Source organism: Rhineura floridana, chromosome 5 (genome assembly GCF_030035675.1).
Source record: "Rhineura floridana isolate rRhiFlo1 chromosome 5, rRhiFlo1.hap2, whole genome shotgun sequence".
Taxonomy (NCBI): Eukaryota; Metazoa; Chordata; class Lepidosauria; order Squamata; family Rhineuridae; genus Rhineura; species Rhineura floridana.
Window position 1 is genome coordinate 140678705 of NC_084484.1, and position 24108 is coordinate 140702812.

Below are 24108 nucleotides of genomic sequence, written 5' to 3' on the forward strand. Positions count from 1 at the left end.
TGTAATACTGGTGGCATCAGAGTCAGCCCAAGATATTTTGTGGCCTGAAGCAGAGAAGGAAATGGTACCCACCCCCACCTAACTCAAGGTGATTAGCACTTAAGGATAGCCACATTATTTTGATCGGAAGGTAGAGAACCCCACAAGCACCTCTTCCTCTCTTGCAGTGAAAACACAGTAATATTAAATTAAATAACTAACAAATTTGCTGCTCTTTCATGTCACCCAAAATAAGCAGCCTAAAGGCAGCTGCCTCAGTCTGCCTAATGAGAGGGCCTGCTCCAGGTGGCATTCACTTCTACAGTCTTAAGAATAGTTTGAAGGGTTAAAGTTGCCCAAGGACTAAATATACTGTAGAGAAATATTTCTACATAGGGGTCAGTGATGTGGGGTGGAAAATTTTCAAGTGCTTTATTTTCCTCTGGAAAAATTTCCTTTTCATAACTTCATTGGTGACAATGAATGGATGCCAATAGCAAATACAACATTAGACAAGTTTGGCCTTTTCAAGGTTCTTTGCTTTGTTTACTAAACACAAGTAAAATTAACATGACAAATTACATCACTCTCTATGGCATCAGAAAATTTTCCAATGCAAACTGAAAATTTCCAGATGCAATTACCTAATTTGCAATTTAAAATTTTCCAGAAAACCCACACATCACTGATATGGATACAGGTACTTAAACACTTCACAGTTAATAGTGCTTAACAAATATTCCCAGAGTCAAAGGGGGGCAAACAACATGATGGCTGAACTGCATATTCGTTACAACCTCGTGGGCTTCACCCAAAATGTATACACTTTGTATGACACAGGCATAAATCAAAGTCTGAGAACTTTTATATAATGGCTACAATACCTTACTGGCTTATTATACAGCCACAAAAGTGGCTGTATACTATAGTCAGCATGGATTTTTCACATTCACATTGCCGCCCTGGGCTCCTGCTGGGAGGAAGGGCGGAATATAAATCAAATAATAAAATAAATAAATTCCGCAATATTAAATTGAAAATACCCTCCATGTCATTCTGATGCTTCCCATAAGCTCATTTCAAAACAAAATATCACAAACCTTATAGTCCTGAACTGAGAAAAGCTTGTTTAACCAACCCTCTAGATTTTCATGGCGATACACAAAACAGTCAGAGAGAATTGAGCATTCAAAGTATAAAAAGAGAGAGAGAAAAACTAGAGCCCTGTTGGACTTTTTTCTGTCAGAGTTCTCATAATCTGTTGAAATTAATTAAAAATCAGCCATGTTCACAGAGTACCTGTAATCCTATTACTGACCTTGCCCCATATTCTGACCTTCATCTTCTGCAGTTTAAAAGTTAAAAAAAATGCCTTGCTGATTTTTAATTAATTTTTAAAAATTAGTATTGAACTCAGTGATAATGTCTGACATGTTCAGTAAGAACCAACTGTTCTAAAAGTCAGACTCACCGCCTCTTGGCTTGCCTAATTAGGGGGCCACACCCACACCAGACTTTTGATTTCATGTGAGACAGTCGAGAATCCTGGGAAGTGTAGTTTGTGAAGGATGCTGAGAGGAGACTCTTATTCCCCTCACAGAGCTCCAGTGGCCAGAGTGGTTCAACAGTCAGCCAATCTGATTGTAGCTCTATGAGGGGAACAGGGCATCTCCTAGCAACTCTCAGCACCCTTCACTAACTAAACTTCCCAGGATTCTATGGGAGAAGCCATGACTGCATAAAATGAAATAAAGATCTAGTGTGGATGTGGCCAGGCACAGCTTTGGTTTAAATTTGGGTGGGAGGCTACATGTGCCTGCTGCAGAATAAAAAGGTGGGGGAAATGCTGAAAAAGAATGATACTGTTCACAATGTTTTCCTTTTGGAAAGGGGCTTCCCTTCTGCCCAGTGCCCACCCACCCAATCTCCTCCTCTCTCCCTTCCTCCCTCCCCTCCTCATCTCCTCCCCCAGGTCAGTTTCACCTATCCTAAACATGTTTGCACAGGAGTAAATCCCACTGAAGTCAAAAAGCATGCAAATGATCAAACCTGCCCTCCCCTCCTCCTATCCCCTCCCTTTGCCACTTTCCTCCCCCATGGTCAGTTTTACCTATCCTAGCCATGATTGAATGGGAGTAAATCCCATTGAACACAATAAGCATGCAAATGATCAGATCTGCCTTTCGCCTCCTTCCCCTCTCTTCTCCCTTCCCCCTCCCTTCTTCCTCTCTTCCCTTTTCCTTCTTCCTCCTCCCCTGCCCACTCCAAGCCTCCCTCCCCATGCTCAGTTTTACCTAACCTAAGCATGATTGCACAGGAGTAAATCCCACTGAACTCAATAAACATGCAAATAATCAAACCTCACGTCCTCCTCCCCTCCCCATCCCGTGATCAGTTTCACAGGGGAGTAAATCCCACTGAACTCAGAAAGCATGCAAATCCATTCTCCGCAAACTTGCACAGGATCCCATTTCTTACCTCCCAGATTAAAAAGCAGAGAAATTCATTAACAGGCAAAAAACCTTGCGGTTTAAGAATGTACTTATAGCCAACAGATATTTCTATCATACTTTAAAAAGCAGAGAAGTATGGGTAGCCATAGTGAATGCACCAGGGGAAAAAGAGACCTGACCTCCTCTCTGAGATATTGGACCGCTCTACACATTTGTCAAAATGCAAACACAATTTGGGTTGGTCTTTCACACTCCAATCCACTTCCTGTGTAGCTTGGAATAATTTGGTAACATGTGCCTCTGAGCATATGGTGAGTGGTGGCAACTCCTGCGATTAGCCCAAATAACAGAAACAAGACATGTGCTGTGCTGGTCTTGTTTTAGTAGGAAGGAAGCAACAATATTGAAACAGTTGATATAGTTCAGATAGTCACTTTAAATATCTTTGATTTACTTTGCAATGTAATTTACATTGTAATGAAGTTTCCTATAGTAAATCATGTTCTTTTGCTTGTTTCTGTGAATGTGTGAACTACAGCAAGACTTTGCAACACTAAAAAAAAAGCCCCCAAAACAATTGTGATATAATGACACTGACTGTTCTGCAGAATAGTTTCCAATGGACATGAGGAGTGTCTCAATTTGCACAAGATAAAACAGTGGGAGGTAAAATATATTCTAGCAAAATTCTAGGTGTGCTGTATGTTTTTAATTGACCGTGCCCACCTTTCCTTAAGCGGAGTAGTTTAAGCATAGCAGACTGAAAACATGCATCTTGGGGCAGGCCAAGTTCATTTTCCCCAACAGCTCGAGTCATTGCTGAAGAAGCAACATATTGTAATCAGTCTGATTTTACATCAAACTGCAGTTTCAGATTCAACTGTTGATGTGCCCGAAATAGAAATAGAGCATAACCTCCAGTTTGGAGACACCAAAAAGCTGTCTTCATCATCATATCATATTGACCAATAAAAAGGCTTTGAAATTAATAAATATAAATTTGTCACAGATTTCTAGGATGACTAATGAGAGAAATATAATTTTCTTGGTTAGATTCTCTGTAGAAACAGTAGTAATACAGGAAAGAAATACTTTGCAAGAACACCAACAAGCATACAAGTGTAATTCTCCATCTTTGGAGATGGCAGGTATTGCCACCACTCACCATATGCTCAGAGGCACATGCTACCAAATTCTTCCAAGCTACACAGCAAGTGGATTGGACTGTGAAAGACCAACCCAAATTGTGTTTGCATTTGTAGAAATTTGTAGGGCAGTACAGTATCTCAGAGAGGTCAGGTCTCTTTTTCACCTGGTACATTCACTATAGCTGCCCAATTTCCCTGCTTTTTAAAGTTTGATAGAAATACTTGTTGGCTATAGGTACGTTCTTAAACCGCAAGGTTTTTTGCCTGTTGGTGAATAGCTTTTGCAAACTAGCTCAGTTTTACAAAGGCTTAAGGAGCAGTTATTTTGATACAGGAAACCTTTGGGCCCTGTTGCAAATCAATGTTTAGCCACATGAAGAATAAGCAAGTATATAACTGAAAGAGAGACCTTTTTCTGTCTCAGCTGAGCTGAAAGTTGGCTGTGAAGAGTTTTGGAATCCAGACTTTCTGCCATTTGCAAAGTGGCTGTTTCTGGTGACGTGGAAAAGAAATTCTGTTCACTGCACTCTTTTCCCTGATGGGAATCCAGTACCTGCCCATCAGGCAATTTAAAAGATGCAAGTCTGTCATGTTCATCACTGTTAACATTTTTAGTAGTACTGTTTTTCTCTTCTGGAGCTATTTCTGACTGTAACAGAGGTGAGTGTTTTTCTGGGATTCCTTTAGGATGAGCTGTTGGCAAGCCTGTTAATTCCAGAATGGTCACAAGTTCCCTGGGCATCAGGGTCTTCTCCGCAGTTCCCCAGTTGCTGCTTGCCTTCATTTTTATTGTTTTGTCCTTGCAGGTTTCAGATCCTTCCCTTTTAAGTTGCTCCTCATTAACATGCTTTATGCTTGATGTTTGGCTACTGACACTTAACAATGATTGCTTTGGTCTCTCTTCTTTTCGTAAACCATCTTTAGTAGATCTCACAGCTGTATCCTGCCTTCTGTGTCCAGAATTCATCTCAAAGATTTTGCTAGAACTATGGTTGTTTGTATCCAACAATATTTTTCTCTCTCTTTCAGTTGTGGGTTCACTTGGTTTTAACTGAGCTTCTGTTCCTTCCTTGTGTGACCCTTCACATTTTTCTAATGTTTTGTTCTTGATCTTTGTTGCTGCTGGAATCTCTTTCCTAACAGATTCAGGCAACAAGCTCTGCTGATCCTTTTTATCTAGAGCCTCTCTCCTCTCCTTTTCTTTTATTACTGAGTCCCCACTGTCATTTGTTTGTTTCAAAGAAAATGATTCATGATTCTTGTTTGGTACTTTGAATGGGTTTCTTTGATATCTATGATTCTGGAGCAATTCTGAGGCATGCTGAGATCGTGGCTTAGTCGACAATATGGCGGCTTTTGAATCCTATAAAACATACAGGTGAAAACTTAAACCTATTACACAGATCAGGTATCATGAATGCTAGGTCTGGGAGTTCTCTGTGCTTGTGCAAAATAGTTGCACAGAAACTCATACATAGCATAAAATTTGAATCCAGAGGATCTGTATTTTCATGTATTTTGCAAAGTTTATAATCATTATAATAATGAAAGCAAGTTTCAAAATATTTTCATTGAAGTTTCAGAAACTACACAGGTGTTGGGTTAAGAGACTGTCCTGTACAATTTGCAATCCATAACAGATGGTATTACTGCTACCATCCACTATTTCCAAACCCAATACCCTTCTTTGCACTCCCTTTCTTTTGTACCTGCCACAGGACACTTCCACACCATTGCTTCCCTTCCCGTTTGGCTCTATTGCACCGATAGAACAGCCTGGTGAACAAAACAAAACATGAAGAGTAAAGCTAGTTTTTAATACTAATACCGTACTCCCTGGCATTAGAAATAACAAGTGTTCTTCAGAAAATATACTTGTATGTGTCTGCCTCCTGTTGCTGGATCAAAACTTGCAATTCCACTATATGTTCCTCATGCACCAAGCAGTGAGAAGGGCAAAGCCTGTGAAAAGGAACAGTCGTTATTCACATAAGACAGACTGCTGGCAAGAATAATTAAGGAATCACAAACGACCTTTGGCACAGGAGAATTTTCTGCTACATTGTCCCCAAGACCACCATCCACTCAGCGATAGCTGATTGATGTGCACTACCTAAAGGGGCCACACTCAGCATCAATATATCTAAATGAAGCTGCATATTAGAAAGGCAAGTGACTCCTTCCAAGGCCAGTCACTAGTCAATCTAAATAGTCTATCCAGATCCCAAATATGAAAGGCAGTCAAATCCTCTGTGCGAGGCAGCCTCCCACATCCCAATTCCCCAAAGATGTTATTATAGCACAAATCTATTTTCAAGGGACACCCAACAGAACCCTGAAAATAATTAACACAGACTAAATGTCAAATTGCTACTGGAGGTCACTGATTCATAGGGTCGGCATAAGTCGTAATCGACTTGAAGGCACATAACAACAACAACAAATGTCAAACACCCATATTGCAATTCTGAATGGAGAAGGTGGAATTTTACATTTTTAAACAAGACGTTTCCTGTGCAATTACGAATGGCAGAAACAGAAAGGGTTTTAACTTACTCTGTGGGAAGCACGAATCCACATGGTTGTTGGCCTTGGATGCCACACATATAAAAGCTTTTGCCTTTGTTCGGACCATCCCGGATACCGGTCTTCAAAAAGCAGGGATGTCCTGAGTGGGAACAAAGTGAAAGATGGGTATGAAGAAATGATCCGTGGGAGAGGGGCTCTGTGTCAGTCGAGGGAAAGTTTCATCTCACTTCAAGAACCCACAACTCTCACATTTATTACATTTTAAACTTATCCTTCTTCTAAGGAGTTTATAAGGTTCTTTCTCCTCCCCACCCACATTTTATCCTCACAACATGCCTGCGAGGTAGGTTTGGCTAAGAGATAGTGACTTGCTAAAAACACCCTTCTACTGTTGCTGTTAGAAATTTCTGTGCCCAGTACAGACACCCACACCTGTGATCCCCTTCTCACCACTGCATTTGGGTTCAAACTTTTTTTTCAACCCCCATGTTTCAACCAGTAAGAAATCCCTTGTCAGTATTGCAAACTCTTTCATAAAGCTTAGCTACTAGGCCTCTAGGCATTCAAAGAAGTCTGCAGCCCTATGGGGAGGGGAGAGAGGGAGGGAGGGGGAGAGAGAGGGAGGGAGGGGGAGAGAGGGGGAGGGAGGGGGAGAGAGAGGGAGGGAGGGGGAGAGAGGGGGAGGGAGGGGGAGAGAGAGGGAGGGAGGGGGAGAGAGGGGGAGGGAGGGGGAGAGAGGGGGAGGGAGGGGGAGAGAGGGGGAGGGAGGGGGAGGGAGGGGGAGAGAGGGGGAGAGAGGGGGAGAGAGAGGGAGAGAGAGGGAGAGAGGGGGAGAGAGGGGGAGAGAGGGGGAGAGAGAGGGAGGGAGGGGGAGGGAGGGGGAGAGAGAGGGAGGGAGGGAGGGGGAGAGAGGGGGAGAGAGAGGGGAGAGAGAGGGGAGAGAGAGGGGAGAGGGGGAGAGAGAGGGGGAGAGGGGGAGAGAGGGAGAGAGAGAGGGAGGGAGAGAGAGAGGGAGGGAGAGAGTACATCAGTGCCCATAATGCCATCCTCCTATACATGTGTACTTGAAAGAGACTGGCACTTGGAAGTTTATGCTTCGAATCTCCATTTGGTCATGAAGCTCACTGGGTGACAATGGGCCAGTCACTGTCTCTCAACCTAGCCTACCTCGCAGGGTAGATGTATGGATAAAATCAAGTTTGGATGCCACCTTTTGCTCTTTGGAGGAAAAATGGGATACAAATGTAATTAATTGATAGATAATGGGGCTAACAACCAAGTAAGTATGTACAGAAAGGTTCTCCCATTGCTATATGGATCCAGTTCCCCACCTGTGCATTACAGTATATGCCCCTTAGTCAGAGTAAGGCAGCTGCTAATTTTGGGTGTCACGAAAGAGAAGCAAATTAATTTTTTTATTGTTGACTGCCAGGGAGGGGGAGAGGCACTTACCAGCTTTTCTACTTTAAGTGCCATAACAACTTAACTGGCCTTGGGTACTATTATGTACCTCAGGGGTATCCAACATTGTGCCCCCCACAAGTCGTTGGACTCCAACTCCCATCAGCCGCACCCAGTATGGTTAATGATCAGAGATGGGAGTTGTAGTCTAACAGCATCTGGAGGACCACATTTTACCCATCCCTGGTATACCTTGACGGAGAGGGGGCGCCATTTGTCTTGATTCGACCTGATTTGCAGCTCAGGAACCTTATCGTGCAACACCCCAAAAGCAAAGCAACACCAGGGTCTTTTGCAAGGTAGTTCTGGTTCTGTCACCGCTTTCCCCTCTTTAGCTTTTTGAAAACAACACCAAGGCCCAAGGACAACAGCAGGAAAGTGAGCAGACAAGCAGTAACTAAGGCAAGTCCAATCGCTCAGCCAGCTTTCTTTGTTCAGTCCCCACTACATCAGCCCCCCTATCTATTCCTCACCATGCACGCTGCACAGCACTTTCTCCATGGCCAAGTCGGTACATACGCTATCTTCGTTTCACATTAATCTGGAACAATTCTGAACACAAGGCGGAGGAGCGTGACGTAACGCCCACCCCCCAATTCTCGAAGCCGCCAATCCCATTGTCTTCCTCTCCCGCGAAGCCAATCCCAAAGAACAGGGGGCGGACCAAAGGGAAAAGGAGGAAAAGACGAAGTTTTTGAATTAATGCGCCGGCGGAACTCAAACGGTGCTTTGCGCGTTCCTGCCCAATCAAGGAGGGAAGAGGCAGCGGAGGAGAAAGGCTGGAGTGCTGTTGGTCGAAGAGGCAGCCAATCCTTTCCTGCTGCAGAACTCTCTGCACTGGCGCCGAAGAGCATGTTTGGGCAAATTGAAGTTGAGGTAGAGCAAGTAGCACTGCTTCGTCGGATTAGGTTGCTGGGCTCGTGCTGCGCGGAAGACTACAGCGCATTATAGGAACTGTGACTTCAAGAACTTGTTTTTTTTCTCCACTCCTTTCCAATTCTTTTTATTTACTGCATTTATACTCCACCTTTCTTCCAAGGAGCTCAAGGTGGTGTGTATGGTTCTCCCTCTCATTTAATCCCCACAACAAGCCTGTGAGGTAGATTAGGCTGAAAGGCAGTGAATGGCCCATGGTCAGCCAGTGAGTTTCATACCCTGCTCTCCCAAGTCTTAGTCCAACACTCTAACTACACCACGCTGGTGCTTTTTTTCCTCATGGGGCTTTTTTTTTTTTAGATTGTGAGCCTGAGGACAGGGATCTTATTGATACTTATTTTTTGTATGCTGCACTGAGCACCTTTTTGGCTAAAGACGGGGTCTAAATATATGTGTACACCCCACATACAAAAACGCCTGTTAGGTTTCTGAAATATTTCAAACACTATATTGTTATCTGCCTTCAAGTCGATTACGACTTAATGACAACCCTATGAATCAGTGACCTCCAATAGCATCTGTTATAAGCTACCCTGTTCAGATATTGTAAGTTCAGGTCTGCGGCTTCCTTTATGGAATCCATCTTTTGTTTGGCCTTCCTCTTTTTCTACTCTCTCGTTTTTCCCAGCATTATTGTCTTTTCCAGTGAATAATGTCTTCTCATTATGTGTCCAAAAATGATAACCTCAGTTTCATCATTTTAGCTTCTAGTGACAGTTCTGGTTTAATTTGTTCTAACACCCAATTACTTAAACAGAGTTAAGTGGCAGGCTTGACTCACTTGTAAGAGCAAAGGTCCATTCGTGTTTGACCCTTGTGGTCTTTGTTCAAATGATAAGGAATAGTAAAACACCCACCAAGGTTCCAACTGGAGATAACAGTATCTGATGTGGTATAGCCCACCAGTTTTCCCTACAATAAATCTGTTAGTCTTTGTAGATGCTTTGTTAAATTTTGCTGCTGGGGGCCAACTGGCATAAGTCTACTCTAGAAATTGTTGCCAACAAAAAGGTGGGGATAGATATAGAGAGAGGTTAATATAACAAAATAAGTTATGTCACTTTAATGACTTAGGCAGTATTTCTAAACCAAGTGTATTCTGTGTCAGCTCAGAAGACCCACTGAGTTTAAAGGGCCTTACTCCCAGGTAAGCATGTACAGGATTGTAACCTTAATCAAGTAATACCTGTAGGTACTAGATACTATTATTAAAGAGCTGTGTGATGTAGTGCATAGGAAGCCAAACTAGGACTGAGGAAGCCTAGGTTCAAACCACTGTTCAGCCATGAAACTCAGGAAGTGACCTTTGGCTAGTCACTCTCGTAGCCTAGCCTCACAGGGTTGTTGTGATAAACTGAGATGAGAAAAGGTGGGATAGAAAAGAGATAAAGCAATAAAGAAAAGAAATATGATCGAATTAAGATTAAATTACCAGCAAGTTGTTGTGTATAAAGGTTCTATAATTTAGAGATTATTAGAAGTTACAAAATACAGAATCCTTATAATGTGCATGATACAACTTGAAATTAATTCTTGATTCTGTCACTAGCATGTGGTTTCATTCTGGGCCACCAGGACAGATTAAGTAGAAAATATGTTAAAGTACTTTTTTGTGTGCCATCTCACCAGACCTTGTTGAAAGAGTTGATATTTTGCAAATGTCTAGGAAATCCCTTATTTTTCCCAGGGTTTTATATGGGGTAGGGAAAAAAACCACTGTCTTCATACATTTTTATTTTTCCAAGCATTCATATAGAAAACCATATATCCTTTTTAACTATTGAGTAGGGGGTACAAAACAAGTATGCAACAATCTGTATGAGAATATTAACTTAATTTTGTGCTCAGTAAGAGTACCATAAGGATATGTAAGAGCCTTGCTGGATCAAAGCAATACCCTTCTAATCCAGTATCCTGTTCTCACACTGGCCAACCAGATAGATGCCTACGGGAAGCTCACAAGCAGGACATAACTACAGTAGCACTCTCCCACTTGTGACCCCAAGGAACAGGCACGCAGAGGCATGCTGCCTCTGATGCTGGAGATAATATAGCCATCATGACTGGTGGCTACTTAGACAAATCCATAGAGGATAAAGCTGACTACCTTAGAATAAACCATGAACATTTCCAAAGTATTTTGCAATGTAATGGCAAACACCAAGTGTACCTTCATCTGTTTCTCCACTACAAAAATATGGTTTGCAGAAGGCCCAGTTATTAGCAAGAGTTTTTCTTTGAAATACAAGAAACTATATCAACCTCTTGCAAATGTTTTTTGCTTGATTGGGGGCATAGGTTTCCATTGCCACAATGGGATCTAGGATTACCTGGAGTCTGTGAGGGCAGCTGGCAGTGTTCTGATGGCACATCATGGATGTGGCAAAGACAAGATGCCAGACCTGGTCCAGCACATTCTGCTGCCTGGATGACTACAGAAGCTGACTAGACCACTGCACCTTAGGGTAGCTTTAGAAAACACAGGGCACATTGTATAATGCACGCACCAGCTTAGAATCACAGGAAACTGCCTTATGCTAAGTCAGACCACTAGTCCATCTAGCTCAGTACTGTCCAACTGCCTGGCAGCAGCTTTTTCCACAATTTCAGGCAGGTGTATTTCCTGGTCTGACCTGGAGATGCCGGGGACTGAACCTTGGATCTTCTACATGTAAGACAGATGTTCTACTACTGAGCTATGGCCCGTCCCCAGATGCTGGGATACAGGCAGATGTAGCAAGATGTCTGTCCCATCAATATCTTGCGGCCTCTCCTTGCCCCTCTAGCATCTGCTGCTTGAGGTACCTGCCTTGCTCTACCTAATAGGCCCTTGCAAGATGATAATTCATTGGCAGGTAAGGTTAGGATATTCTTTCCAAAAATTATTTTGCATTGCGTTTATAACTATTACTTGTTAGCCATAAGGGCCTCCTTTTGGGACTGATCTAGAAGCAGCTCCTTAGTACTGTATTTGGAAAATATAATTATTTTCCAATTACAATTATGGAAAAAGAAAAGTATAAAAAGTGTCATTTTCTGTAGAAAGGACATTAGCAGGAATGCTTAAACACATTTACCAAAGTTAAGAGCTGTTCTATATTTTAGAACAAGTGTTATTGACAGAACATTAAAACATTTCAAAGCTGTTATTATTAGTACAGCTGCAAATGTTGTAAACATCATTTGGGCAGATGGTTAGAAAAAATGCTTGGGCAAAATCGACCATTATAATCCTGTTTGGTTACTCTAGAGATGTATTTGTTTAACCAAAGACTTGTATTTGTTATTGAGAGTAGTATGGATGGAAAACATATCCTTATGAAATTTCTGTCTTAAAAGCACAGCCCTGCCTGTGGTGTTCCACATTCACACTGAGGCTTTTCAGGCCTCCCCTTCTCATTGCAGTTCCTCTTGCCCCACCCTACCCCCTGTAAGGCCAGGGAACCTTACAGAGCAGCATTTTGCTGCGGTGTGAGGAATAGTTAGAAGGGGGGGGGACCATCAACTCCTGTATGCACATGAAATCATCTTAAGCATATTCACTAGACTATTAGCAGGGATGGGGAATCTGTAGCCCTCAAGATACAGTAGGGCCCCATTCATATGGTGGGTTACGTTCCGGACCCCCACCGAAAAGCAAAACTCATTGAATAGAATGGTGCGCAATGCCCAAAAACCACCGTAAAAGCGGAACAAACACCCTATGAGTGGGGCTTTAGTCTAATTGCGACCACTGCATTAGCAAAGTGCCGTAAAGCGGGGCCCTACTGTATTGTTAGACTCCAGCTCCTATCAGCCACCAGCCAGCATGACCAACGGTTAGGGATGATGGGAGTTGTAGCCCAACAACATCTGGAGGGCGACAGGTTCCCCATTCCTGCTTTTGGGATCCCAACCATAGTTACTTGGAAGCAATTCCCACAGATTTAAGTGGAACTTTCTTCCAACTAAGTGCAGGCTTGCCATTAGCCACATGCCTGCTCACCTATGGAGATTAAAAAGTCTTCAGGAGACCATGATAGCCCCCCCAAAAAAAGTCTTAAAGAGCTAGTAGCTATGGACATATGTCTACAGGTTGACTTATGGCACCTAAAAGGGCTTTGACCACTGCATCATAATTGTTTAAATAATCCGACATGTACAAGTAAACAATATCTACTCTTTTCATTTGTTATAGATGGGATAAAAGAAGAGACCTTAAGGGCAAACCGCCTCATAGTTTACACCCACTCCCAGGCAAATGAGATTAGGATTGCAGCCTATTAGGGGGCAATCAAAACCCAAGATCCACCAGGATGGGCAGAGTTTGGAATAAGTGGATCTCAGCAATATGACATGTGAGAAGGATCTTGGAATTGTTGATCACAAGCTGAATATGAGCCAACAGTGTGATGTGGCTGCAAAAAAGGCAAATGCAAATGCCGCATTAACAGAAGTATAGTTTCCAAATCGTGTGAAATATTAGTTCCCCTCTATTCAGCACTGGTTAGGCCTCATCTTGAGTACTGTGTTCAGTTCTGGTCTCCACACTTCAAGGTTACAGACAAACTAGAACAGGTTCAAAGGAGGGCAACAAGGATGATCGGGACTGGAAACAAAGCCCTATGAGGAGAGACTGAAAGAACTGGGCATGTTTAGCCTGAAGAAGACTGAGGGGAAATATGATAGCACTTTTCAAGTACATGAAAGGTTGCCACAGAGGAGGGCCAGGATTTCTTCTTGATTGTCCCAGAGTGCAGGACATGGAATAATGGGCTCAAGTTTCAGGAAGCCAGATTTCGACTGAACATCAGGAAAAACTTCCTAACTGTTAGAGCCATACGACCATGGAACCAATGACCTAGAGAGGTAGTGGGCTCTCTGACACTGGAGGCATTCAAGAGGCAGCTGGACAGCCATCTGTTGGGAATGCTTTGATTTGGATTCCCGCATTGAGCAGGGGGTTGGATTTGATGGCCTTATAGGCCCCTTCCAACTCTACTATTCTATAATTCTGTCTGGCTCAGCTGAGGCTATGCTGGCTGAAGTCTCTCAGCCTGGCTCAGCTAGAGATACGCCATGGCAAGTCATCCATCCCAGCTCAGCCAGCTGAGCCGAGGCTGGTGTAAGTCCTGAAAAAAGGCCTGCAGGGACATGGTGGAGGCGGAGTGGGGCAGGGGAAGACTTACCCCATTCCAAACTCTGTACAGCTTGGTCACATGACCTAGCAACCTGGAGGAAGTTACACTGGCAAAAGGTATGGTACAAGTTAAACTCTATTTTAAAGCCCCTGCTTTCCCTGTCAGGCTTGAGCTGATTGTCAGCAGTGGTTCTACTCTTGGACAGAATTTGAAATAGGGACAAGTTACATAAGCATAATTTACCCCAGCGCAAATTGCACAGGTTTCATATAGTTTGGACTGCTCTGCCTGGCTCCCTTCCGTTGGATGAGGAACTAATCCTTGGTACCTAATGTAGGATGATTCTTTTTCCATTTCCTTTCTACCAGTTCTCAGCCTTTGCTGAACACCAGATTTAACAATCCTCATTTGGTCTATCAAGGCATTTCATTATAATGTTCTCCAGGAGCATGTGAAGGAAAACAGTAACATTTATCAAAGGGGGCAGTGGGAGGAAAGGAGTTGTTTGAAACAAATTGTGTCAGAGGCTAGAATGAAAGAGAAAACAAGCAGGAAGAGGAACCCTGTGCCACTGAAAAGAAGGAAAGTAATCAGCAATTTATCACCATGTTGTGAGCAGCCTCTCTTTCCTCCTAATATCCATTTCATTATGAATCTGTTTCCTAACTGAACAGCCGTTCAAGCACATGTTGACCTTAACCCTACTCTGAAGGGCAGAGTATACATTTGACATATATAAGCAAATTCTAATACTGTTAAGACAAGTCTTCAGTTTTTTTTTAAATGTTCTTGAACTAAAACACTGGAGGCAGTTTTGTTTTCCTTTTGAAAGAATAACCATCCTATATTGTCCTTAGTGGTTTTATCTGCTCCTTGTCTAAGTGCTTTCAAGTGTTCCCTTCCTCAATGCTTTGTAGCTGTAGTCTTTGGCCGACATGAGTCCTGCCCCCACGCCGCGCACAAGCATTGCTGCCTGCTACAGTTCGCACTGGAAACAAACAGCCGGGTAAAGCATCCCCACCAAACAAGGTGATCCTCACATCTGCTTCAATAGCTTTGGCCAAGCTGGATGCGTAACTGTCCAGAGACTTATGGACATCAGCTTTTACCTGAAGAACAGAATTCTTTGCTGTTTCTGAACAGAAAAAAAGAGAGAGTTTAGTAGAATATACAGAAGCCTTATGCAGAAGGATGGATGGGAGTAGAACTTCTCTGGGTATATACAGATATCACCTTGGCTTTCAGGATTCTACATGGAATGATATAATTCTAACGAGAACAAAATGGGGAGTCAAGCAAAGGAATTGACTGGTTTAACAAAAACACCTATCCATAAACTTAAAAGAAAGCATCTTGGTGCTAGCTGTTGAAGCTGCCAGCAAAATATATCAAAATGCTACAAAGCTGATTCCAAAAGGAAAAACTGAATACGTAACAATACCTATTTTGCTGTCTTCTGTGCCCTGTTCCTTCCTTCTACAAAACACGTGCCCTAGCCTTGTCTTAAGAGGTAGCTCAGATTTTTTTCAAATACCTATAGCACTTCTAAAACAATTCTTGTACAATTTGCTGAGTTCATGTCCTTTATTTTGTTATCTTCTGAATCTTATCCTTTTAATCTTGTGTTCACAATCTATATCTCCCTTATAAGGATCCTCTTGTTTTTAAAATGCTTCTTTCCTTTTCTGTATGTTTTACGTTCACTATACCTCTTGGCTTTACGTATATTCTTATATAGAATATTACGTATATTCTTAGCTTCCATTAGCTAAGAATGGCTGTTGTGCTAATCAACGATGTAGCAAGATGCAAACTGTTTAGTGAACCCCAAACAAGCTTTGTGTGCTGCCTGGAGAAGTTTGGAAGCTTCTGCTTCTGCTGAACCATAGTTTGCCATGTCATCTGGATCTGGAACAGTGGTTAATGTTAAATATGTTTAAGTTCAAACAAACCTGTTTTAGTAACCAGAGTTTTAATTTTTGCTTGTTTGAAACTAACCGTAGTCAGTGTTAACCACAGTTTGTTAGTCCAGATAACACAAAAGCTTCTGTTGAACCAAAAGCTTCTGAAGTGAATATAGGCAAGTATTGTATACTTTATTATATATTGGCTGAAAAGTAAGTGTAGTAAATAAATCTTGTTTTCTCCAGCATCCCTTGTTTTTCCCTTATGACATGTCTCTTAACTAAACTGATTCAGCAGAGATCAGTCTGGTTTTTAACTCTTGCAGAGTGCCTAATAATATTTTAAGTGGTCTTCCATCTGCAGCTCATTGTTTAGGACTGAATTCTCCATGCAAGCAGTCTCCTCCATTTATAGGCAGCTCAGCATTAAAATAGTCAGCTTCAGCACACCTTTAATTTGTTCCACTTCATCTTCAAACGTCACAGAACTCCTCCGTCGATGGGGATAAATGCAATGTGGGTGATGAACTCCATCAGAACTATAGTCTTCAAGCAGCATGATGTCTGTTCCTAAAACAAGACCATGGCTTAGACAATTTATGGAAGCATTCTTTAAAACAAAAAATTAATACAGTAGGGCCCCACTCATATGGCAGGTTACGTTCCAGACCCCCGCCGAAAAGTGAAACCCACCGAAAAGCGGAACTCCATCAATGAAATGGCACCCGACACCCAAAAAATGCCGTAAAAGCGGAACAAGCGCTGTGTGAGTGGGGCCTTACTCTAATTTTAGCTGCTGTATTAGCGGAACGCCAAAAAGCGGGACCCTACTGTAGCATTTTAAGACCTAGAGTGACACATTATGAGGGAAACATGATGCATTTTGCTCATAATACAGCCAGTGTGATGTAGTAGATAGTATTGGGCTAGGACCTGGAGACCAGGGTTCAAATCCCCATTCAGCCATGAAGGTCACTGGGTATTATTGGGCTGGTCACTGTCTCTGCCTAACCTACTTCACAAGGGTGTTATAAGGATAAAATGGGGAGAAGAACAACCATATACGCTACCTTGGAGGAAAGATGAGAAATAAATGTAATAAACAACAATGTTCATATAGGGAGAAGTGGAATTTGCTGGAGATAATAGGCAGGTGAGAGAAGGGCTTATTTCTCCCCCTCCCTGTTCACCTTTACAATTGTCCCACCGTAGCCTTTTAAAAACAAAACAAAATACAAACCTGTATTTCTTTTAGCTGGGCATTGAGCCTGTGTGTGTGTGTGTATGGGGGAAATGACTTTAGGGGAGTATCAGTGGATACAGGAATGCTTAAGTCCCTCTCAACTCCCACTGATTCTTCCTGGCAGGTGCCTCCCACTGCCACTGCATTTATATTAACCAGCAGATGTGTTTTGGAAATGTGGTTACCAGTATAACATGCAGCTCTGCTCTTAGGCAGTAATTCACGCGGAGTGTGTAGCTTGATGCTATACATGTAGGACTTACTGCCAAGTTATTGTACATTGGTTTGCAGCCCTAGTTAAAGCATCAATTATATTCACGCATAGGGAGAAGACAACTGAAATGACTTATTATTTGCATTTAGTTGATACCTCATAAAATAAATTCTCCAGCTGTCATATAGAAACAACACATAACAGTAAAAGAATAAAAATCCACAATAGGCTTAAAAAAATCTAACCAGGATAAAAGCCAAATTCAAAAGACCAGCACAATGAAACAGAATAAAAAGCATAGGAGCTAAGATCAACTTCAAAACACTAAGAGCAAAAACCCACCAACCATACCGCAGAGATACCTGGGAGAATTAAAACGTGTTGGCCCTGGCGCTAAAAAGACAACAATGAAAGCACCAGGCAACCTTCCCTAGGAAGAGCATTCCTTAGCCAGGAGGACACCACCAAAAAGGCCCTTTATCTTGTGGCCAGCCTTGAGGGGGCATATAGGGAAGGATCTCTGTAGGTGATCTTAAAGCATGGGTTGGTATATCTATGAAAGGAGGCATTCCATTAGATACAGAGGTGCCAAGCCATGCAGGATTTTATAGAGCAAAACCAGCACCTTTACCAGTAAGTGCCATTTAACACGGTGCCTTATAATCAGAATTTCTCACAATTGCACATGGAAAATGCAAGTGAAACAATAAAGAGAGAGCTACCTGAGTCCTGGGAGCAGCTGAAACCTGTATCACCAGTGCTGCTGCTATGTCCTAAAGTCCTCTCACCTGCCATGAGAGCTGTGAGATGTGGAGATAGTCCCAAATCTGCAAAAAAGAATTTCTGTATTACAACCTACTCTGGAGAAGCGATGGGTGACCTAACAAAAGCATCTTCCAAAACTCTCACTACTTTTTATACAACTGTTTGATTCAGTCAGCTATAGCATCTGTACTGGAAATGAATGAAACCACTACTACAAGTGTGTCTGTATACTCCAGTTAATCATCATATGACAGAAATACTATCTCTAAAAGAAATTAAAGATAGGAAAATTCTCTCTTTCCCTTTTAGTGGTAGTGGAATTGGAATGTTTCCCTGATTGAGTAACCTTTTAAAAGTACGATGTTTGACCGACTATTTACCTTCATTATGACCTTGAAAGAATAATAGAGTAAGTCAACACGCTTTATTACCTGTGATCCTATTAGAAATACTAAATAATCTGGTTGTCCTCTGCCGTTGAACAAATGATTCTCTGTAGTACCTGTCTCCAAAACACATTCCCAGCAACTCCTTGCGTACTGTTTTATTCCAGAGTCCATAAATCAAAGGGTGGCAAATAGCACTTGTAAAAGACAACCACGTTGCCAATGTCTCCAAAGCAGGGGATATGCTGTTTTTCCCCCAGAGTGCCTCAGATGTAATAACCACCATGTAAGGCCCCCATGTGATGACAAAAGCACCAATCACAACCAAGATGGTTATCAAAGCTTTGCACTGATTGGCAGAATAAACAACCCCTTGGAAAGCATTTCTTCGACTGCCTGATGAGGAAGTTGAAGTGCTGGAGTTCTTTCTCCCATTCCTTTGGGTATCTTCCTCTGCAATGACCACGCTCCCGCAGTGAATCTTCCGTGCTTTAATCCTAGCCACACGAAATATGAATCCATAGCAAATCGTCATGACTAAGAAGGGCAGCAAGGCACACCAGATCTGCCAAAAGGCAGTGTAACCTGCCTCTTTGTGCCATGCAGCCACACACATCCATTTGAACTGATCAAACTCTAGAGAAGACCAGCCAAAGAGGGGAGGAAGGCATCCAACGAGAGAATGTAGCCAGACGTAGACAATGGCGACAACTGCTCTGTTACCCGTAATCTTCATTGGGTAAACCATTGGGTACAGGACAGCATAGTACCTGAAAAATATAAAAGGAGAATTCAGCACACAACAGAACCTTTGGCCCTCCAGATGTTGCTGACCTACAACTCCCAGCAGCCCCAGCAAGCATAGCCAATGGCCACGGATGATGGGAGCTGCAGTACAGCAACATCTGGAGGGCCAAAGGTTCTCCACTCCTGGCAATAAGTAGAGAAATGAGTTTATCTTTTGAAACCTGGCTCACGACTATTTGAAACTCATCCCAACAAAACTGACAACTTCTACAGAGACACCCTACCAAGTATTAACAGGTATGGCACAGTTTGGAGCTCAAAAGTCACACAAACTGATGAGGCTAAAGTACAGATTGAACAAATCTCTTATTACGATGCAGTTTGTAATTACCTATGCCAGTCAGAGCATCAGCTGATGTTTATAATGTTACATGACTGTACATATGAGCTACTGGGGAGTTGCGCTCAGGTCCTGCTTGCAGGCTTCCCTTTGGCATCTGGTCAGCTACTGTGAAAACATGATGCTGGACTAGATGGGCCTTGGCCTGATCCAGCAGGGCTGTTTTTATGTTCTTACCCTGTTTCCTACAGTAGCCAACCAGATGACTTCTGGGAGAACCCATGGAAGAATGGTTCTGATTGAGAATTTTTTTCTGCTTGTAGATTCGCCAAATAGAATTTGCTCTCACGATTCTCATCTTAAAGGACAAGGCTGTGCCATATTATCTAAAACAGTCTCTTCTCTCTGCACAGGCATATTCTGACTTGTTTTTACTGCACACCCACATCCAGTTTGTAATGAAAGGACAGCATACCGGTCGATAGCAATGAGTCCAAGAGTGAGCATGCTGGCCGAGCTGATCAACATGTAGAGCAGGGCAGAGAAGTTGCACCAAACAACTCCAAAAATCCATTCCCGCCGAATGGAACTGGTCACAACAAAAGGAAGCACCAGCACAGAAAGAAGGAAATTGGACAGGGTTAGGCTGAAAACAAACTTGTTGCTCAGGGTGAGGAGGTACGACTTCTTGTAAAGGGTGAGGACGATCACCAAGTTTCCTAAACAGATGAAAATGGCAATGACAATAATAGCAATGGACTCTGTAACTCTGCCAGCTCCGCCTTCCAGCACCGTAAGGTTCCCTGAAGCATTCTCGTTACTGAGGGAGGAATTGATGCTCATTGTCAGAGCGTCCTGTGGCAGAGCAACCAGGACATGCTGGGCACCTGAAAGAGAAGAAATAACACAAAAACGGTAATTAATTTATAGCCTGCCAAATGTTGCATGCATAGAGTCTGTTTTATTCTCTTCTGTAGGTTGAGGAATGCTGCATATCTGTAGTGGGAATGTAGGACTGTGGCAATTCTTACCCATCAGAAAGCTCAAAACATTTTCATACATTTGGTAAGGACCACCAAGTTGTATACGAGAGCCAGTGTGGTGTAGTGGTTAAGGTGTTGGACTGTTCGAATCCCCACACAACCATGAAGCTCACTGGGTGACCTTGGGCCAGTGAAGGCAATGGTAAACCCCCTCAGAATACCGCTTATCATGAAAACCCTATTCAGAGGGTCGCCAGAAGTCGCAATCGACTTGAAGGCAGTCTATTTCCATTTCCAGCCAAGTTGTATACAATTTTGCAGCGTCCTCCCTCCCCTAGTTACCACTAGTACTCTGAGCAAGGTGCCCAAAGGTCACTTAATCAGGGGGTATAATTCTAGCCAAATGTAAGCACTTTCTAAGATCTAGTGACACCAACAGGGAAAATTAAACACTAATTTCTCACATTGAAATCAAAGGGATTTAAAGTGCTTGGCAGGGATCACATTACAGTTTTTCTGTAATAACACAAATAAAATCTCCGCCCTTTTAATCTGGATTAATTCATTTAGAACGCATTATAACAGGGTTCAACAGGTATCCCACTAACACAAGATTAAAATTCCCACTCTGTACCTCAGACCCCCTTACCCACAAAAACAGAGGGTGGTATTTAATGCTAGTCCTATTCAGAGTAGACCAATTGAAGTTAATAGACATGACTAATTTAATTTCATTGTTTTCAGTGGGTCTATTCTGAGTAGGGCAGAGCTGAATACAACCCAGAAGAATTAGCTCCCCTTTCCCATGATACAGTCCTATTTGTTTGTAGAAATGATATACTATAAAACAACCCTATGAGCAAGACCAAGTGTGTGGGGCTTCTTTCTCCGTGTGAACTGTTACATTTACGTGGGATTCCACCACAATGTAGCGTGTCAACTTCCACACAATTTTATGTGTGCGGATGTATTTCCGATTGAAGGAATGAATAAAGGGAGCCCTGTGATCTTAACTAGGCCTAGAGTTATATGTAACAAACGATGGATACAGACCACCATGAAACTTCTCATTTGCATTGAGTTTTGTTTTTGTAATGGGACTGCAAAGTAAGATTTGGATTCTTGTCTGCTGATGGAAACTTTGCACAAATATCTTGTCACCGAGCGGAGGTCGTCGGTTGCAACAACCCCCGCTTTACCTCCTTGGATGCTCTTAAACACCACTCTTGGAAGTGGAGAAGAAACCTCCACTTCTTCCCAGCGGTCTTTGCGCCTGATCTCTTGGTTAGAGAAGTTGGAAATCCTTCGGTTTTCCTCGGTCTTGGGACTTGCGAGCCCAGCCCGGCTCTTCTCCGCGCTAAGAGAGAGGCTTTTCAGCCCAGCCTCTCTCTTCAGCTGCCACCCGCGGAGGCGTGGAGAATGCTAGCAGGGCGCGCGCCGTGCGTCTCCCGCTCGCCGTTTCTTGCCTCGAGTGCCACCCTCGCCCGGCTTGCCAGTCCCCACATCGCGGGGAGACAAAAGCAAGTTCTCCTTTGCCGCCGCGTCGCGGAGGCCCCACAAGATCGACGACCGCCGAAAGCCCGCCCAGGCGACTGTGCGGAGTCGGGACCTCGCTCATACACAATGGGATCTCCATTGCGCTCTCCGTGTTGCGCAAAAAGACCCCAGGTCCCCTCCATCCCGAGGAGGGGCGGTGAGACCCACTCACCATCAAAGCCAGCCGCTTTCGTTTTGCTCTGCTGACGCCGCCGCCACCGATGAGGGGCAGTGGTTTCAGGTTACAGCCTCCTAGACCCCCCACAGTCGCCGCCAACAGACTCCCAGAAAAAGCGTCCGACCCCCTTTCTTCCCCATCCATCCTCCCATCTACTCTTTCACATCCCGCCACCCCCTCCGTCCCCCATTTCGCTCCTCCCATGTCCCCACCCCCATCTTTTCCCCCTCCTCTTGCTCCTTTGTCCTCTTACAGTTTGCTCCCCCTCTTTTCATATTTCATTAGTGGTTTTCGTCTTTTTCAGTCCCATTACACCTAGAAAAACAGCTCTACGGCTGCAGTCTTACAAACACTTACCTGGGAGTAAGCTCAGTGGGACCTGCTTCTCAGTAAATACGCTTAGGTTTCCTCTGTTGAAAGTGCCGCCTTTACTTAGAGACCAGTCGGTTTACCTAAAGATCAACTACTGTGACAGATGTTCCTAGGCAACACTCTAGTTCACCACCACCAGTATTAAACAGTTTATATTATAAAGCTATTCTCTCCCGCCCTCAGGATTCCTATCTTCTACACTTCGTATAACTTTCGTCCATTTTGCTGAACGCTATCCTGTCCTCCCCTCAGTCTCAACTCTGTCTCTCTCACATACACAGAAATGAAGATTTGTGGGAGAGGGATGGCATTCCCACTAACGACATCATTTTAGATTAGCATAAGTACAGGAGGCATGGCTTTGAGTGAACAAAAGAAAGCACTTTTAATGAACATAGAGAATTCAGCAGTCTTTCCAATAGTTCCTGCAACTGTTGTGTTGCGGTCCATTGGGCTAAAAACAGAGGTAGGCAACCTGCGGCCCTCTACCTAATTTCAGTAGCCCTTGGAGTAATTTCAGCATGTGGGTGGCAAGGGGGGGGAAGGAGGGAAAGGGGGTGGTAGGAGAGAGAGGAAGAGAAGGTAGAAGAATCAAGAGGTGGTCCTGCCCACTTTTGGCTTGAGCCTCACCAAACGCCAGAATGCAATCTCACAGATTACCTCTTGAAGGATTGAGGCCACCAGCCTAAAAAGTTTACCCACCCTGGGCTAAAGGTTTTGAGTGCTTCTAACTTGAGGGGGGGAGGAGGAAGTGCCCTCCCAAACAAGGAGCTCACTGACCTCTATAAATATACTTTGCCTCTTCTGTGCTCCATCCCTGAAATATTTTTCTGGTTCCACTGCCAATTCAGGGATGGGCAACCTCCAACCTGTGGGCCAAACTTGGGCTACTGGTCCTCCCCATTTGGCCTGCCAGGCCCTTTCCCCTAAACCATGCTCACCTGCCCCACATCTGACATGGTATGTGACATCAGGTGTGGGGTAGGTACTGGTGTGACTACAAAAGAACAATCAGGTGCTTAAAGTGAGCTCCCTAGTATTTCTTCACTGGAGCAAGCCATGCTCCCGCTTCCACCACCCTACAGCTGATGGGCAGCTGTCTTCTGATAGCACCAAGTTCTGCTTTTCTGGTTCCTATAAGAAAGATAGTGGGTAAGCAGGTGACCAGATTTACTGCTAGGCTGTTCAGGTGGGGACCACTGAACAATACAACTGCAACAACCCTGGAAGAAAGATAATGGCTTCAGAAAAGCCATTGGTATTATGTATGGTTGGAGACACCATAAAATGGGGACAGAAGCCATCTTGCAAAATTAATTGAAGTAGCATTCCAGTGATTGCTGTGTTGACTCCAAAGGAAAGAAGATTCAAAGCTGTCAAAAATGTTATCTTCAGTTGGACAGTCCTAGATTAGCATGCAATATAAAGTCGTTCAAGCTTCTCAGAAGATTTCCATTCTGATCCTATGTATTTTATTTATTTATTTTATTTATCATTTGATTTATATCCTGCCATTCCTCCCAGCAGGAGCCCAAGGTGGCAAACAAAAGCACTAAAAACACTTTAAAACATCATAAAAAACAGGCTTTAAAATACATTAAAACAAAAGATCTTTAAAAACAATTTTTTAAAGCTTTCAAGACATCTTTTTAAAAAAAGGTTAAAAATAGGGTTTTTTTAAGTTTAAAAACATTAAAAAGCAATTCCAACACAGACGCAGACTGAAATAAGGTCTCAACTTAAAAGGCTTGTTGTCTTCAATAGGCACCAAAAGGATAACAGAGATGGCACCTGCCTAATATTTAAGGAGAGGG

The 24108-nt window shown here is 43.2% G+C and overlaps 2 protein-coding genes across 7 annotated transcripts in view; both read right to left on the reverse strand.

Moving 5' to 3' along the window:
* TTF2 (transcription termination factor 2) overlaps positions 1 to 8232 on the reverse strand; it is a 29114-nt gene extending 20882 nt beyond the window's left edge. Inside the window, exons 1-5 of one of the 2 annotated variants that reach the window (XM_061628258.1) lie at positions 8044 to 8231; positions 6137 to 6248; positions 5456 to 5542; positions 5290 to 5356; positions 3990 to 4943 (exon numbers count right to left, since the gene is read on the reverse strand). In XM_061628258.1, the coding sequence (XP_061484242.1) occupies positions 3990 to 4943; positions 5290 to 5356; positions 5456 to 5542; positions 6137 to 6248; positions 8044 to 8071 (1248 nt within the window). In that variant the 5' untranslated portion in view covers positions 8072 to 8231. Of the gene's footprint in view, positions 1 to 3989; positions 4944 to 5289; positions 5357 to 5455; positions 5543 to 6136; positions 6249 to 8043 lie in introns of both variants that reach the window. The other variant, XM_061628259.1, reaches the window with a different exon arrangement.
* A 2047-nt stretch (positions 8233 to 10279) lies between these two features.
* GPR161 (G protein-coupled receptor 161) lies at positions 10280 to 23163 on the reverse strand. 5 transcript variants are annotated; one of them, XM_061628263.1, is made up of 6 exons: positions 23075 to 23163; positions 19701 to 19814; positions 18184 to 18908; positions 17710 to 17814; positions 15981 to 16100; positions 10280 to 14761 (listed from the first exon to the last, which is right to left on the reverse strand). In XM_061628263.1, exons 2-6 carry the CDS (start codon positions 19751 to 19753, stop codon positions 14514 to 14516), a joined length of 1251 nt encoding a protein of 416 aa, XP_061484247.1. In that variant the 5' UTR covers positions 19754 to 19814; positions 23075 to 23163; the 3' UTR covers positions 10280 to 14513. The 5 variants fall into 5 exon arrangements, with proteins under 5 accessions (XP_061484247.1, XP_061484249.1, XP_061484246.1 ...); XM_061628265.1 differs by having other exon boundaries at positions 19701 to 19944; positions 23075 to 23115; XM_061628262.1 differs by lacking the exon at positions 23075 to 23163 and adding an exon at positions 22280 to 22545 and having other exon boundaries at positions 19701 to 20112.
* Positions 23164 to 24108: the final 945 nt, after the last annotated feature.